The sequence below is a fragment of the Stegastes partitus genome, unplaced genomic scaffold (assembly GCF_000690725.1).
Source record: "Stegastes partitus isolate 25-593 unplaced genomic scaffold, Stegastes_partitus-1.0.2 Scaffold58, whole genome shotgun sequence".
NCBI lineage: Eukaryota > Metazoa > Chordata > Actinopteri > Pomacentridae > Stegastes > Stegastes partitus.
Genome location: NW_007577789.1, coordinates 338413 through 356015, shown reverse-complemented (window position 1 = coordinate 356015; position 17603 = coordinate 338413). Strand labels below are relative to the sequence as shown.

Here is a 17603-nt window from a genome sequence, read left to right as displayed (position 1 = left end):
GCAGTTTTGGGGAGAGTGCAGAGGTGTATTCAGCTCTCTTGCATGATGGTCAGAAAATGTCAGAAGGTACAACAGACAAATTATTCCCAGACACTCCCGAGAGGAAAGCCAGACTCTTAACCTGTCGAGCAGCCGCTTGCTTCTCAGCAGGTGGAAGGACGGCAGAGGAGTGCAGAGATCTGGGAAAAGCATTTGAGATTCATCCTGCCACCGCTCGGATGTACTTCCAAAAGCTCTTCACAGATCACTGTACCGCGGTGGCTGCCCGCAACCATCTCCGCCAGGAGGCCGAGAGGGGCCTGTCTGGTTACAGAGAGCGAGTTCTCATCCGGGCAGACCTGCGATCCACTGAAGGAGTTGAACTTCTGGATCCTGTGATCACTCAGTTACGGACTCTTTGCCATCTAGAGGCTGATGGGGGAGGCAGGGAGTTGAGGGTACGACTGGCTGACTGTCTCCTCCTCAGAGGGGAGCACAAAGAGGCCCTCTCTATCTGTAGCCAGCTAGCTGCCGCCCAAGGTCAGCAGAGCTATCAAAACACAGTCCAGGTTCTTCGAGGATATGCACGACTTCTTTCTGATGACCACAAGGGGGCGTTAGAAGACTTCCAGGCTGTCATCGAACACAACACTCCTCACCCATCCAGCTGTGTGCGGGCCCTCTGTGGTCGGGGTCTCCTGCGCATGATGGGCGCCTTAAACTACCTCACAGCTCTAGACTATGTGACAGCCAGCAGACTGCATCCTCAGGAAACAGCGCTGACTGTTCGCTGCTTGGTGCCATGGAACTACAGGGGGCTGCTGTTCACTGTTCTGCTGGAGCAGGGACGAGTCATGCTGGAGGGGGCTGGAGCGCACAAATCAAAGTCCAGTTCTAGTGAAGACTCCCAGCAGGTCCAACAGGAGGACCAGCAGCAGGCCCCGTCAAAGAAGGTCAACCACAGATCAGGGTATGATGAGTGTCAGACGATAACTTGACGTGTCACAGCAGGAAAGGCGCAGGTGTAAATAGTACAAGTATTCATTTAATTTAGCTGCTTCTGCTACATGATGCAGTTAATTGTCACGTTGTTAAAGCTTACTGGAATAAAACTGAGCTACATTTTAATTGTAAGTGTGCAGCTTAAGTAAAACCAACTACTGTGTGCCACCTAAAATTCACCATGTTTGCTTTTTAAAAAATCTTAATCTTCATCTAAATCAAACTACACATTTCAAGTTATGATCTCTGTTCTAACAGAAGTTGTCATTTATGTTTTCTCTGTGTATTTTTTCCCTTGCTGTTTCACCTCATCCTTCTCTGTACATTAGGACTCCTGCTGGGGTCCAGTCTCTGGCTGCGTTGCTGATGGAGCTCCAGCCCAATGCTGACGGGCCTCAGATCCTGGCAGCAGACGCCTTGTACCAGCTCGGCCGGGTGGAGGAAGCCTACCGGTTGCTGCTGTCCATCGGGCCCACCAATCCTCGGGCTCCTATCCTGGCTCGCCTCGCCCTGCTGCAGCTGCACAGAGGCTTTCTCTATGACACTAACCAGGTACATTTGTGTGGGAGAACAACAAGTTTTGTCAAATGGGGTCAGAGGTGGTTTATGTAGCGTTTGTGAAACCTGGTGCCACACAATATTGGTGCAGCAAATCAGCTTATGTCTTCCCACACCAACCACAAATACACACAAGCAAATATTGCTGCAACATGAAGAACTACAGAGCTGGCAATCAGCATGTTCCACAGTAGATCAACAAATCAGCTAATTCAGCCTGACTTTTTAAGATTAAATAGCCATGTTGCTGTTGAGCATCAACATGTTACACCTCAACATGCAAATTTAGTTTTGAAATATGGTTTTTGTGCTCAAAATTAGGCTGATCTCAAATAATATTTATTATTTCAAATCCTCATAGAGTGAAAGAGTTGATGATTTATCATCCATTTGCCCCGCAGCTGCTCAAAAAGCTCATCCTGTGCGGCGATACCAGCTGTTTGCGCCCCCTGTTGGCCGTGGCGCAGCAGAAGGACCGAACTCTGCTGCAGGGACACTGTCACACGGCCGCGAAACGCATCCTGGACGGCACGAGAGAAGAGAGCGGCGTCAGGGAGGCGGTGGCCTATCTCTCCATCGCTATTATGGCCGCTGGTGATTAGAATCTGATGGATGAGTTATTGATATTTGTTGGTCTACATTAATCGTGAGTGATACTTTAATTGAGGATAAATTAAAAGGGATAAAGACAAAGGTTGGCACAAAACAGAAGTTTTTCCGAGTTAGTTTAGCTACATGTCTTTCTTTCAATTAACACAAAGCAGACATATTGGCTATGTGTTATTTAACTAGAAGTCAGAGCAGAAATATGTATATCACATTCTACTTCTATATGTATCTGTGCTTCTTTACATATAGATATGGAAATGTATGCTGTAGAATAAGCTATGTAATTGGTTTTTTAAAGGTGGCGAGGCGGTGGACTCCCTGCTGGAGAGAGCCAGGTGTTACGCTCTGCTGGGCCAAAGAAAGACGGCCATATTTGATTTCAGTGCCATTCTAAAGGAGCATCCGAAACACGTGCAGGCCCTCTGCGGAAGAGGTTTCACGTACCTCATGCTGAATCAACAAAAGGTATTCTAGAGTGCTGTACATTTGGGACACTTTGCACTCATTTTTCAAAATCTCTGGCCTGCTCAGTCAAACTCCAAACATGCTTGACATACTCATAGTGAAACAATTGTAGTGTAGACAGTGAAACAGGTTGAGACTGCTTCAATGGGAGAAAGCTGTTAAAAAAAACCTAATAAAAGTAACTAAAATATAGTAAGATAAAATAAGACAAGCTAGAGTAGATAAAAAATATATAATTGATGGGAGGAAATGCAACATTTTAAAATAATAATCATTAAATAAAACAATAATTGGCACAAACATTGAAACGATTAAGCTCATAATAGTTAGTAATATATCAAAAAAAGAAAAGCTGCTGCAGCAAACGTTTTTTTCCCCTGGACTTTGGAGGATTCAGATTTCTGCCAGAGGACCTGAGAAATTGTCCTGGTTCACAGTTTGACATGCTTCAACGAGCTTTGAAGACAAGTAGTAGAATTTTTTAAATCAAAGCAGAAGCTGACAGGCACTCAATGCAAGGACTTTAGGAATGTAATAACTAATAGATTTATAACTGTTTTGCGATTGGCCAGAAAGGACTATTGCAGTGTTTATTTATTGATTTTGGAGATGAAGGTGTGCATCAGTCTCTGTGTTGGTCAGAGAGAGAACATGGTGCACCACAACTGTATTTTTGAGATGATAAAATAAGATTTGGTGACATACCCCATGTGAATCTCTATACAAACTAAAAATGACAGATTTCTTAGAGGATTTCACTTAGTTTCTCTTAGCTTTTGAACCTGTAACTAATATTTTAGTTCTCATCCAGATTTTAAGCTACAACAGAACACTTTTCAGTAAAATGTAATTGTTTGTAAAACCTTGATTTCAGGAATCACAGTAAATAGTTTAAGCTGTAAATTGACAATATTAGACTTATGTATTATGCTTTGAATATTACAATATCGGCGTTCTATTGGTCCTTCAAAGGTATTTTATCAGGTTAAGATAGTGGATCGGCTAAAGTCTTTCAAACTAGGACCACTTAAATGGTGTCAAGTCATTTCAATACTGTAATATTAATGATTTTATCCCACTCAGGTGTTAATATCTGTTCCGATACCTTCATTACAACTCATATCATGCAGTTTTCAACTTGCAAAAAAGTAATAGCATCTCTTACCTACTTTCTGAAAGCTTATTTTTGAATCAAAATGGCTTGATTAAATGCACACATTCGTTATTTTCTAGATTTTATTTAATATTTAACTCTTTTAAAACTGGTAAAATACATTTAAAGGACCAATACATCACATATAATGCAGTTTTCCACCCGCCAAAAAAATATTACATCTCCTACCTTCTGTCTGAAAGCTTATTTTAGCATCAAAATTATTTGATTTCATTAATGGGGGTCTTGTTTTTACCACCCAGATTTTAACATGTGCAGTAATTTCTTATCATTATTATGTACGCTGACAAAATGAAGGTTCAATTTAGGTATGAAATTCAACCCTGTTTCCTCTTCCCCTTAGGAATGCACTCATGATATCCTCGCAGCACTTCAGATCAACACTGACATAGTCACCAAGGACATCCTGTCACTCAAGGACAGGGCACAGAAGCTGGTCTGCAACTGGCTGCATCAGTTCTGTCGTAACAATCTGTCAGACATTTTGGTCACGAGTGCTGTTCCCTGCCATGAGGAGCAGCTCAGAGAGGCTTTTATAATTGGTGGAGCCCTGATGAGGACTGACTGCAGAGACCCCAGATGGCATCTCCTCTATGTGGACATCCTCTTGGCTAAAGGTGAGGCGGTAACTTTGCCAGATTTAGCTGCGGGAATTCTACACAGGATTCTTGAAATTTACTGGAAGTTATCTGGTTTGGAGGTCATTGTTTAGGCTATGTGGTGTTTCCAATTTGATAAAAATAGCCATCCCCACTGTTGCTCCTTGTTTACAGTAATCCTTCCCCCTGCTGTGATGTATCTGCTTCAGGTGAAGTCAAGGCGGCGGGCGCTCACCTGTGCCAGGTGTTTGGCCAGGAGCCGAGGGATGCAGCGGCTCAGGCTCGAGTTGGTGTGGTGGAGGCCTGGCGGCAGAACTACCGCAGCGCAGCTCGCAGGCTCAGCAAACTGACCGAGAAAGATTCATCCAGTCTGGACTTCCTGCTGGCTCTGATCCCATTTAATCAGCGAAAATGCATGGCACAGGTAAGACTATGTGAAGGAGTCCTAAACGAGCGCCATCATTTGTATTGGATATAGCAGCACCACACCATCAGCAAATTTGTTTTTATCTGTGTACATGATGTCCATAAGGAATAAACACAATGCACCCATATACTTTCTTTTAGACACCGAGAGCATAATAGTTAAGAGCAGCCAAAAAAAAGAAAAAACTGTTTTGCATGTACTATATTAAATAAACTGTTCAATCCAGGAAGCTTTTTTCTGAACATATCACAACAAATATTTCTTTGGCTTGAAATGAACATTAGCTGGAACTGAGCAAGAATATGGATGCATTTATAAATTGAATATTAATTTTCTCTGCGTCTCCTCAGGCAGCAGCACAGGAGGCCAGCAGTGTGTCATCAGGTGGTCAGTGGGATCAGGCCCTCTCGCTCCTGACTGTGGCAGTACAAGCAGTGGGCAGTCATAAACTCCAGTATCTCCGTCAGAGGGCTGCCTGCCTGGCACAGCTGGGCCTACACGAGCGGGCCATAGCTGACCTGGACCGAGTCATCCAGAAACACACAGGACCCGACTCTAGCTGCTCGGACGACCCTCAGGTGTGGGCGGAGGATCTGTGTCGGCGAGGTCGCAGCCTGGTGCTCTGCTCCAGAGAAGGGGCGGCGCTGGAGGACTTCACCCACGCTTTGGAGCTCCACAGGGACCAGGCCATCCAGTGCATGGAGGCCGGTTTGGGGAGGCTGCGTCTGGCTGAGTGCTTCCTGCGGGGGGCGCTGCAGCACTACGGGGAGCAGCAGCTCAGCAAAGCTTGGACGTTGATCGAATGTGGCCTCCTTGTGGACAGTGAGAACACAGAGCTACGCAGACTGAGGGCAAGAGTGAAACGAGAAGTAGCTGGCCCTTGTAATGTCAATTAGTGCTGATCAAACTGGACGCTGGATCTGCAGATGAGCTTTAAAAGAATAACAAAATCAGTGCCTGTATTCTAACGTTATATCACTGTGGAGAAACTGATGGAAAAGATTACCAGATGTTTTATGGTTCATGACGTCAAGCTTTGGTTTATGTCATGTCTTCCAAGTTCAGTCTAACTTTGTAAGAATAACAGCAGTATTTGTTAGCACTCAGTATCTTTATAAAGACAACAAAGCAGTATATTTAATGTCAGAGGAGTATGTGGATAGATATTCAACACAACAATCAGTTATCTTCAAAAATCACACATTTAGAACTAAAACACCAGCAATTCAATTATTGTGTAAATAAAAAAAAATATCAATCAGGACGCTGTTGTATTGTATGAATTAAATCATGCGACATGAAAATGAAATAGCATATTTTAATTCAAACCTTCACACCTAGATAAGAGTTTTAAGAAAGTGTCAAATGTGCAGGTTTTATACTTTTAAAATGGAGGAGGCGTTTGTTTAATCATATTCACGACAGCAAACAATTTAATAATGCAGAAATACAGCAAAAAACCATAAATAAATACTGAAATGTAGTCAATATCACTGACATTAAAGAATATTTCAACACAATGCCATCACAATAACACTCTTCTCTGTGTATCTGAAAGTAGAACTTTATCATTTAGCGTTACAAATTCTAAATATAGCTTTACTTTTACGCATATGCTGTTTGTGTAACTTGCAACATGCACTTTGGTATTATGCAGACACAGTGATGTATTGCGGTTCCATATTTCCAAAGTAGGATTTCTCCCACTCGCTCATGAGGTCAAAGTGCAGCGGACGGTCGCAGAAGGTGCAGGAAGCCGTGGCCGGGATGTTGAGGAGGAGACCTGCCTCCTGCCAAACCTCCACCAGTTTGTCTGCACATGAAACACACATTTGTAGGAAGTTAAGTGCCTGAATTTATTTCAAAGTCGTTTTAGTCAGCAGACACTAAGGTCGTGCTGCAAGTTTTGCGACTGAGACCTAACAATGTTAAGATCCCTTTTTATATAAATGTTTTCACAGCAGGCCGACTCCCCGAGGACACACATTCATCATTTGCCCTGGCCATTGTCTCCACTTAACTTGATTGGACCAGAACAACCGTGACCTAATTGCGGGAAGGAGCGCCACACTCACCCACAAAGTAGTTCATCATGTCGGGGTTGTGATGAGGAGACGGAGCCAGACGCAGCAGCTCCTCACCACGAGGCACCGTGGGGTAGTTGATGGCCTGGACGTAGATGTTGTGCCTCTCCAGCAGGATGTCGCACACTTTGGTGTTCAGCTCAGCGTTGCCCACCTGCAGGATGGACCGTGAAAGGTGACAATGAGGCTTTTTAAAAAAGTAATATCAGGTGTATCAATCAAAGCCAGCAGTACAATTTGCTTAGTTTGTGGAGTCTGGGGGGTGCCTTTGGATTCATTGAAACATTTTTAGTGTTAGAAGTGATGAATAATTTGATGTACTTTAAAAAATCGATCAGAAAATACTTGAATTAGCCTCCAAAATCACAATATCATTGGTCTTTAATGGTGTATTTAATTTAAAAGTGGAATTACAAGATAAATGTTATCTCAAAAAGATGTATATTCACATATTAATACTAAATGATCTGCACCTATTGAGCACTTTTCTAACTTGGTAGTATTCCAAGCACTTTGCAAGTTTCCTATTCACCCATTTACACAGACAGTGGTTCAATGTCTTGCCCAAGGATACTTCAGCATGCAGAGGGGCCAGGGATTAAACCGCCAACCCTACAATTAGTGGACTACAAAGACTAGACATCTTCCAGTGGCACACTCCAGACTCAATTCGTTACATGCTGTACTTTCTAAATCAAGAAATTAAACAATAGACCTTGATCACAGCAGCTATTTTGACTAAAATACCAGAAAGTTAGGTTTAACTTATGTGTCCATCCAGTTCAAGTGTCCCATTCAGTAAATAAGTTTGAAAGTAAGCAAACATGTAAAATACCATAAATGGAAGCAGCTAAACTGATTTCTCCCATCAGTTATTTTGTTTTTTTTACGTCCGTGCTTATCCTGTAAAAATACTGTCTTCTCTTAAAAAGGATGAAAAACCCACCTGTTTAGTTTTAATATTTTAATCTTGAGGGAAGTGTTATGTTTATATTAAGCACAAACCATCTAACAACAATCAGATAGTTGTGGGGGTAAATGTTCTCACCCTGATGGGGATGATGTGGCTGGGGCAGTTGACCACAGGCAGGCCTTTGTCCATGAGCAGCTGCCTCATGTGTTTGACGTTCCTCTGGTGGGCTCTGCGGAGAACCTGCCCCTCCGGACTCTTCAGGACCCGGACGGACTCCAGGGCTCCGGCCAGGACCATCGGGGGCAGGGCAGTAGTGAAGATGAAGCCCGCTGCGTAGGAGCGCACCGTGTCCACGAGGGCGGCGCTGCTGGCGATGTAGCCTCCAACACAACCGTAGGCCTTGCCTGGAACAGGAACAAATGATAGCTTGTATGTGAGCTGAGCAAACAGGAAATTGTGAGTAATGGGAAGCACATTTACTCAGACATAAATACAGTTAGTTTACTAGAGAATTTGCATTCATTCCATGGCATGTATGTATGTATATATTTGCATTTGCACTGTTTCTTCTTCTTCTTCTTCTTCTTCTTCTTCTTCTTCTTCTTCTTATTATTATTATTATTATTATATGTCTTTTCTTTATTTTCTGTATCTTTTTTATCCTTATTTCTATATTCTGTGCTTGCACCATTCTTTTCTATATGTGTATTTGTATACCTATGTTTGCACTATTTCTTCTTTCTAGTATGTGTGTATCTCTGCTGTGAGGTTCTCCACTGTGAGATAAATCAAGGCATAACTTATCTTATCTCAGTAATGCTTTATTTTTTCTGTACTGTTGCAGTTTCATTTATTTATTTGACAGATTTAGTTACCATAAAATTCCCAACAGTATATCGAATTGTTCTACTAATTTTTTTTTTTGGAATAATATACCGTTATATGAGCTATATATTCACAATACCATTTCGAAAACAACTGTATACATATGTAGATTTATTCATGATACTTCTGGGAATCTGGATGAATTGAATGCAATCTTTTTTTTTTATCATTGCAAATTTTGCTTTTTTTTTAAAAAAAAGATTGATACTTTCTCCACCACAAAAAACAAATCACAAAACATATCCTGACCTCTTTCTAATTTTCACATTTTTATAGAACAATATCTGTTTGATAGTTGAATACAGACAAGACTCTGACTCTGTAAGTGTAGTATATGTAATCTGTATGTGGTTTACTTTTGTATATTTAACTTTTTGTAATATTTTATTCAAGGTATTGATAATGAGATTGGACTCAGAAGGCCTCATTACTTTTAAATCCTAAATCCTAGTACTTTTATTGAATTGGATAATATGATAAACTGATCATGACTCAGCCATAAAGTAGCACGATGATACACCACTATTAACCCTCTTTCTCTAAAAAGAAAAATGTACCAACACTACACCCCTTATCAGAGTCAGATACTGAAAATAAATACACTGAATCATCAGATTTCCAACTTTCTGATGCTCGATCAACACATCATGTGTGCCATAATGTTCCATCAGAAAGAAAAAATAAGGTGAAAATTTCATTAAAATCACTTTGATAAAGTGTTTTCACGAAATAGATCCTGTAAAAAGCAACAACTTAGCTACAATCAACAGTCAAATGATGAAAAATGAACGAGAAAGAGGAGAAAAGTATGGCAGCAGATTAAAAACACAGTATTAGTATTGTCAGTATTACTGTATTGGTGACACCTGTTGGGCATGTTGATGTTTTTTTGTGAAAATAAATAATCTGAGAAATTAACCTTTAAAAAGAAAAATATTTCTGGCATTCCCACTGTCTCATAATATACTGAAGATACCTTTGACTTCTCTCTGTGCTGTTTCCATAGAGGTGCAGGACTTTATACTGCAGTAAGATCTGAGCCCACAGTGAGTAAAACTGTGACAGGAGCAAATAAAACGCCCAGAAAACTGCTCAGAGGGTTAATTTGTTGATGTAATTGGAGCTTGTTTCTGTATTTATTGCCAAGTGAACACGTCTAACCGCGTCTTGATAAACTCAGATGTTGTAATTCAGGACTCGTTTACAGGGATTTCTGCCTCCTTACAACCGTCAGAACGCTGCACACAGCAACGCAGCACGGACTGCCTCAGGATGGTTTTATCAGCGCCGCCAGAGAGGGAGTAGAGCCGACACCCTGCTGATAAAACCTCTGCTTCCTCTGATGACAGCTCTCCTGCCCTCCTTCAACCAACACCAGAGCAGCATCCTGCTCACTGAGACTTATTGCTGCTATGTTGGCAATATGACAGTGTCAGTTAGTGCAAGAGTGGCTGTGAATGAGAGTTTAGACGAGAAGAAAGCCAATTACTCTGTGGCGGTTTGAAGCTGTTTGTCTTGCCTCTCTTGTGTTGTAGAGAAGGGACATGATGTTGGATGATTGATGTAGAAGTTGTTTTTTTTATTACTAACAGGATATTTTATCATAAGTTTGACTAATACAACAACGAAAAACAAACCAGTAGCCTTGGTTTTGGTCATTTTAAACACACAAGAAGTGGGGTTTTCTCAAAAGAAACTCACCCAAGGTCCCGGAAACGATGTCAATCTTGTGCATGACGTTGTCCCTCTCGCCCACTCCAGCTCCATGGGCTCCGTACAGGCCCACAGCGTGAACCTCATCCACAAACGTCAGGGCTCCGTAACGGTGAGCCACATCGCACAGCTCTTCTAGAGGACATATGGCACCTGACGCCCCCAGAGAATAGAGGTGGTATAATTAGAACTGTGTATAGGCGGACAGCAGGATATTAGAGCTGCAAACGTCATCACCGTGCGAGATCTACATATGCAAGCATCGCCATCAAAATGACATTTTTTGTGTTGGAAGCGTTGGAAGAATTATAACCACAGTCATCTGATCAGTCTGCTGTGCTTTATAGATGCTGTGGCTCAATACAGAAGAGTAAAGCTAAATGAGGAAGCTATTCTGTCCCACTGGAGACGAGATAAAGGACAAAACAATCCACTAAATAACTCTAGACTATAGAGATATAAACACTGCAAATCTGCCTTTTTCTTAACCATTGAATGTGAACTTGTGCTCAGGATGAACATTGGATTGATTATTGTTATAACAACATGCACATTAAACTGAGATAATTCAATGTTAATAAAGACAGTGACAAATGGTTGTGTTTGTCTTTGCAAAAGTCTCACCTATGTCACATTATTTGGATCAAGTTTGTAGTTTTATGCACTATTTGTCTGATTATTTACATAAATATATTCAATCAATCTATTACTGTAAATTAAAAATCACATTCAAGCGCATTGAAATATTAAAAAACAGGAAAAACAACTTGGCTAAAAAAAATAATTTATGACTATTATGATGTTTTTTTTTCCATTAACGAGTTACCTGGTAAGAAATTCTTAAAATGCCTCTTCCCTCATGAAGATGCAAATATTTTTGAATTTCCTCTACGTTAATGTAAATCTATTCTTATTCTACGTACAAGGCAAAAACTTCTATTTTCCACATCACTCTTGAATTAAGTTGGCTATTAGTCCCCACTAAAAAATTTAGAGAATCCTCAGTCCAGGATTTTCCCCCTTATTTCCCACTCTTGCCTACATTTTTCTACAAAACAAAACTGAAGACATGAAAACGATAAAATTACACATATTACATTACACAGGGAAACATATTAACAATGCCTAATATTTTAGACTGCTCAGAGTGTCTTGCTGTGTCATAGTCTAGTTTTAGTTACTTCCTGCTTTATTTTGTGAAAACCTCTGTCCTTGTGTGTCCCTTGTGGTTTCACTTCCTCCCTCTATGGCTCTCCTTCCTGTTCTGATTGCTCCGATCAGCTTCACCTGTGTCTCCTGAATCAGTTCTCTGTGTCTGTACACTCCTTTGTCAAATTGGCATGTTTGCCCTCCTGTTTGCCAGCTGATTACCTGCCTCATCCTCTTTGTATTATGTGCCTGCAGCTGTTGGATTTCTTCCATGTGCTCCTTCTGTTCTTCAGGTTTGTTTGTTGTACTTTTCTGAGTATTGTGTGCTCTGGATTAGTTTTAGATATGACATGAATTTTCAGGTTGGATTTTTTTTTTTGTCAGTACCGCCAGCCAGCTTTTTGTTTCTTCACCTCTCATCCTTCTGTTTAGTGAGTTTTGATCAAAGTTTTTGCCTTGAGTGTCCACATTTGGGTCCTTTCCTGATCATCCTATGATATGTTGTCAGCTTTGCACACTATTGGTTGGATCTAAACCAGCTTCATGAGGTTGTCGTCTAGAGCGGTTTTCAATTGTTGTTAAAATGGTGGAGCGTCTTGCCTTCTTAATGCCTTTGGTAGTGTTGGTATACAGCAAGCAGCCCTGTTTGACTGCTGTAGTAATTCATGTTATGGCAGGAACTGCTTAACTAAGAAATGTCTGTTACTTTAGGACATGTAGGAAAATTTCAAGAAAACTCATCAAATGCTGAATTAAACAGGGTCTCTTGAGGAACAAACCCAGAAAGGAAGACTAAGAGTTCCATCTGCTGCAGAGAAGTTCATTAGAACCTCAGAAATAGTCAGCTAACAACACTTCAGATTGGAGCCCACATCAGTGCTTCAAGCAGCAGATGCTTCACACTTTTTGAACTGCATGAATCAGACCTTCATGGATACTAGATCAGTAAAATTTTTGACTCCATATTTGAGAGCTTTGGTTCCACCTCTGCGTCTGTTAAAATGGAGAGAAAGGCAATAGATGGTATCTGAAACTGTATTCAAAGCACACTGAAGTAGCATGACTACCTCAACCTTCTGTAGTGACTCAGTGTCCCATGAGCCTAAACACACCTCCAGGCTCTGTAAGGGCTGTTCTGAAACCACCAGTGATTAAGTGCTGCATCATTTTACTTGGCCTCCATAATCCGAGATAAGCCCAATGGAGATGATTTGAGAATGAGTTGGACGGCAAAAAACAGTCAACAAGTGCTTGTAAACTCCCTCAAGAGTGTTTGAAGAGCACGTCAGGTGGTGACTTCATAGAGTTGGTTGAGAGAATGCCAGTCAGAAAGTGAGTCTACAAGGATGATTTATACCTTTACAACTTAGTTTCCTTGTTTGCACTGTTTCACGTTTGTTCTTAAATCCAAAACTGCATGAGTAAGTGTGTCTAAAGTTTTGGTTGCTACTGAGCATTGTGCACAGGAAAGATCAAACATCCAAAACAAAACACAAATGACCGAAACGATCCTTTTAAGAGGACTTAACAGTTTCAAGGTACTCACCGTCCATTGAGTGCACGGTCTCAAATGCCACTATTTTTGGCTTTTTGGGGTCCGACTTTTGGAGCAGCTCCTCCAGATGTCGGCTGTCATTGTGGCGGAAGATGAAGCGATCGGCTCCGCTGTTCCTGATGCCCTGGATCATGGATGCATGGTTCCCTGCATCTGAGTAGATCTCGCACCCTGCACATGACAGTGAACGCACCACAGGGAATGACATGCAATTTCTCTTCTCTATATTGCTTATGTTTGGAAAAGTTAGGTAGCATCTACAAATTAATGGATACACACAAACTTTTCAGGAGTGTCATCACTTGAATCTGGCTTAGAGGTCAGTATTTACCTGGCAGCATCTTAGCCAGAGTGAAAAGGGTGGAGTCGTTTGCCACGAAGCAGGAGGAGAAAACCAAAGCTGCATCTTTCTGGTGCAGCTGACTGAGCTCCGTCTCCAGAGACACGTGGTAGTTACTGGTTCCTGAGATGTTCCTGGTCCCACCTGCTCCTGCACCATGTTTCTCCAGAGCCTCACTGAGGACATCCACAACATAAAAAGATGCATCATCTGGTCCAGATAACTAAAGCTATAACATATCTTTGCTTATGTTTTTCTTTCATATTCATTCGTCCTTGCAATTTCTATGGTTCCATCAACAAAATATCAGCTCCACGTGGTTTGTGTTTAGCCTAAAATCAAGACTGTCAAAACTACATGACTAGTCTACAGCATTCTGATGTTCAGCAGGTATACTGTTTACCATGAACTACCTAAGTGTAGTGTAATTAATTTACAAATGTGGCCTTAAATCAAATTACTGGACAGGTTAGAAGTTTGAGAAAATGATGGTTCCAGATAAAAAGTAAATAGATCTCCAAAGTTACTACGTTTAATCTTGAAAATAGGAATGTTTCCACTAAAATAAAAGACAATTTACCCAATGGCTGTCAAGACATTTCAATTAAATGACTAATTTGCTGGTGGTTGTATGGGAAAAGTCAAAGAATCATCAGTAGGCTTCAACTGTAGGGGGACAGAAATTTCAATACAAGCCATCCAGTAGTTGTAGAACTATTAATCTGAAGCACGTTGGAAGGGCGACTGACTGACCAACCAGCAAATGCATTTCTAGAGTCATGACTTGACTACAAAGTATTCTTAGTCTTCTTGTTCCTTCAATCCTTTTTTTTGGCATTTTCATTGTAATAATTTTGTCACTTTTATGTCAAAACATCCAAAAACCCTGAAACCAACTTTTCATTTTTTGCAAACATTTCTGTTTTTACCTGATTGCACCGAGGACCCGAGGGTGCCGACTCATTCCCAGGTAGTCGTTGCTGCACCAGACGGACACCTGGGAGCCTTCCCGCCCGGAAATGGAGTAATCCTCAGCAAAAGGGAAGACCTCGGTGCTCCTGTTCACCGTCTTAAAGACTCTGTATGTGTGGTCCTTCTTTTTCTCAGCAAGCTTCTCACTGAAGAAGCGATCGTAGTCGTAGCTGGGGCCAACTGCAGGAAGGACGGCTTTGTGATTAGTCAGATAAAATCATTTCAGATTTCCCCATGTTAAATAAAAAAAACAAAACAACTTACCCATGTTGTCTTTGAGGAGGTGAGTGACAGAGTTGGTTTGAACTGATGCTGGGAACACTGAATTCTTTAAACCTTTCAACAGCGAGGTCACCAAACCTGTGATAAGAAAGTTTAGGTCTGTGAGTGGGAAATTCTTGTCTTCCTTTTGCCATTTGTCGAATTTGCCTCTGTTGACGTTCTGATTCTGGTGTTGTGTGTGCGTTTGCTGCAGCTCCTACCATCCTGGACGTCCTCCTGAACTTCAGCGCTGGCCCGGACCATCCCAATCTGAGAGGAGACGAACGGGCAGTCCTTGGATGCCGTCACAGCCACCTGAGTAGCGGTTTGAGCATATGACCTCCTCTGGTCCAACGTGGGAAGTCTGGGACTCTTTGGTTTGGTGGGTGAGAGGCTCAGCTTGGCCTCCAGAGAGGCTGAGCTGCTCACAGTGATCTGACGGGTAATAATGGGGCATTGGTCCGCCAGAGACAACAAGGAGGCTCCTGTTCTCCTCAAAACCGGCTTTGAGGCCGACTTCAGGAAGGGACAGTGATGAAGGAAGGCAGCCATGGCAGCAACTGATGCTGTTCTTACTCTGAGTTAAGACAAAAGACGAGGAAATAAGTTCACACTTAACCTGTTTTTATAGTATCTGGTTCGATTCTCAGTCATCCAGGTCATGGTAATCCTTTGAGCTTCAGTAAAGCCAACCAGAATTATCTTTCAAGGTTCTCGCTTTTAACTGAAGCTCCTAGGATTACTTTTGCATAATATTTGTGGAGGCTGTCACGCATCTGTCATTCATATTTCAATCACGTGAGCAAAATGTGAAATAAGGATAACTCGTCCTGTGCAGAGGGCATCGGGTGCCTCCTCACGGGTGTGGCATGAAGCTGCTGCTTATCTACACTCTGCAGGCGCTCCGGAGCTGCCCTGGCAGACATCATCAGCTGATTACTGCAGAAGCTATTAAATAATAACCACTGATGAAACACCAAAGTATTTTAATTGATGCCAAATATTTCCCTGCTGTTAAAAGTTTGTCACACTCAGTGGAAAAAAAAAGTTGTTATTGTGTGTAATAGCAATACGTAATCCATCACAACGATGACTAAACAATTAAGAATCCCTGTTTTAATCTTCTAATGAGCGCTTCGATGAGTAGTTTAGTTTACAAACATCTACATAATTTCTTCCACCATCTCCTGTGGTCAACAGATAAAGCACTTCTTGGGATCTGTGGCTTTCTGTTGTGGTCGGATGTTATCTTTATGTTTGTGTATCCAACACCAGAGCCATTTAAACACCACAAGTAGGTTGAATGTTGTGTTGTTTTTGCCGTATGGAGTATCCACACCTTATGTTTCTTCTCAATGACTGCCATCAAAACAAACATAAATCCAAATATAACCTTAACTCTGCTACCAATCATAACAACAGATCAATAACCACTGCAATCAAAATAATTGTAATAACTGGTAAAAATGAGCCATAAGGATAATATAACAAGATCAGAAGTGAAGCCTGTCGGGGAGCTCACCTGTTGACCTGCACTGAGGACGAACTTCAGAACAGCGAAGAGACAGAAGGTCAGAGAACGTCAGCAGTTATTACTCAGATGTTGAGCAGCATTATGTAATCGCCTCTGCTCCCACCCCTCAGACGGGACGCGTAGGTCCCAGCTTTGGGGCCACGAAGGGAGTTGTTTGCATGTGTGGGAGGTGCAAAGATGGTGATAGGTTTCCAATAAAGTCGTGGCTCAGTCTGTCGTGTAAAATCGACACTGTGGTGGACTTGGTGTCTGAGCTGAAATGATCATTTGTTCAAGCAGTAAGGCTTCATTTCTAAGAATGTACACTGAAATAATAATATCTTCCGTCTTTGACTTATGGCTCATGGAGCTAATAAGACACAAGAAAGAACATATGAAGGTACTGCAGAACAGTAAACAGCATTTTATTACATTTTATTCATTCTTTTCTCAATAAGAGAATAAGTTGTTCCAACAAACAGCATCTCTACAGCACAATGGATGTCACGAAACAACCAAGTATGGACTTTATTGAAAATTAGATTTGTGCGGATGACGAATTGGGTCATAGGCCAGAAATCACAAGTCAGTGAGTCACACATCTGCAGTACATTGAGGTAATGAGGTTGTCGATGCTGCTTGTTCGTTTTATCCCATTTGTTTCTGGGGATCAAGATCACACGTCGATCCAGAGCCGTCTGAAGCAACTTCTTAGATGACAAACGGCGGAGTTGCGGACGTTCAAGCGTCTGATTAATACGCCAACATCCAATATCTTTTTGTCTTCTTCCTCTCGTCATCTGTGGCATCATGTCGTTTGAATAAAGCTGCATTTTAAGCTGGACTTTTACAGTCACTGATCAAAGGAGTGTCCGTGCTGGTCACACTATCTGATCATTGTGTTTTAAGGCCACACCTGACTACAGTGTGGATTAACTCAGTGGTTGAGAATTTGTCATCAGGTAAACAAGTCGAAAATGTTTTGAGCACAATCCGAAAAAAACTCCAAAACAACAGAAGCTTATTTATCATAAAGAGAAGTTATTCAAAGTGATTTACATGTAGATTTAAAACAAAAAGAGAGATGAAATAAAACATAAATTTAAAATCTAAGTAATAAATTAACCAAAAACAGTCAAGACAAGTTGGATAAAGTGCACAAAGATTCATAGAATATTTAAAACTGATTGACTAAAACAGCTATAAAAAAAAAAGAGGCCAAAATAAAAGCATGTACGTGATAAAGTATACGATAAAATTTAATATAAATTTAATAAAATTAGGTGAACAAAAGGGAAGACAAGAACAAATATGATCTTTAACTTTTTCTTTAAGTCAGAAAAATTGATCACTTGCATGTTGCATTTCTATTTTTGTTCAGTCCACTATAGGACACAATGTCACT

At 41.3% G+C, this 17603-nt stretch overlaps 2 protein-coding genes across 2 annotated transcripts; one reads left to right on the top strand and one right to left on the bottom strand.

Moving 5' to 3' along the window:
- The first annotated feature begins 56 nt into the window (after positions 1–56).
- Positions 57–6273, top strand: ttc34 (tetratricopeptide repeat domain 34). Its single transcript, XM_008275737.1, has 7 exons — positions 57–949; positions 1311–1533; positions 1941–2133; positions 2447–2613; positions 4131–4404; positions 4596–4810; positions 5164–6273. Exons 1-7 carry the CDS (start codon positions 57–59, stop codon positions 5707–5709), a joined length of 2511 nt encoding a protein of 836 aa, XP_008273959.1. The 3' UTR covers positions 5710–6273.
- Positions 5925–16352, bottom strand: alas2 (aminolevulinate, delta-, synthase 2). Its single transcript, XM_008275738.1, has 10 exons — positions 16208–16352; positions 14907–15262; positions 14689–14784; positions 14382–14604; positions 13444–13628; positions 13104–13283; positions 10397–10561; positions 7946–8214; positions 6889–7051; positions 5925–6626 (listed from the first exon to the last, which is right to left on the bottom strand). Exons 2-10 carry the CDS (start codon positions 15235–15237, stop codon positions 6463–6465), a joined length of 1776 nt encoding a protein of 591 aa, XP_008273960.1. The 5' UTR covers positions 15238–15262; positions 16208–16352; the 3' UTR covers positions 5925–6462.
- Between the last annotated feature and the right edge of the window lie 1251 nt (positions 16353–17603).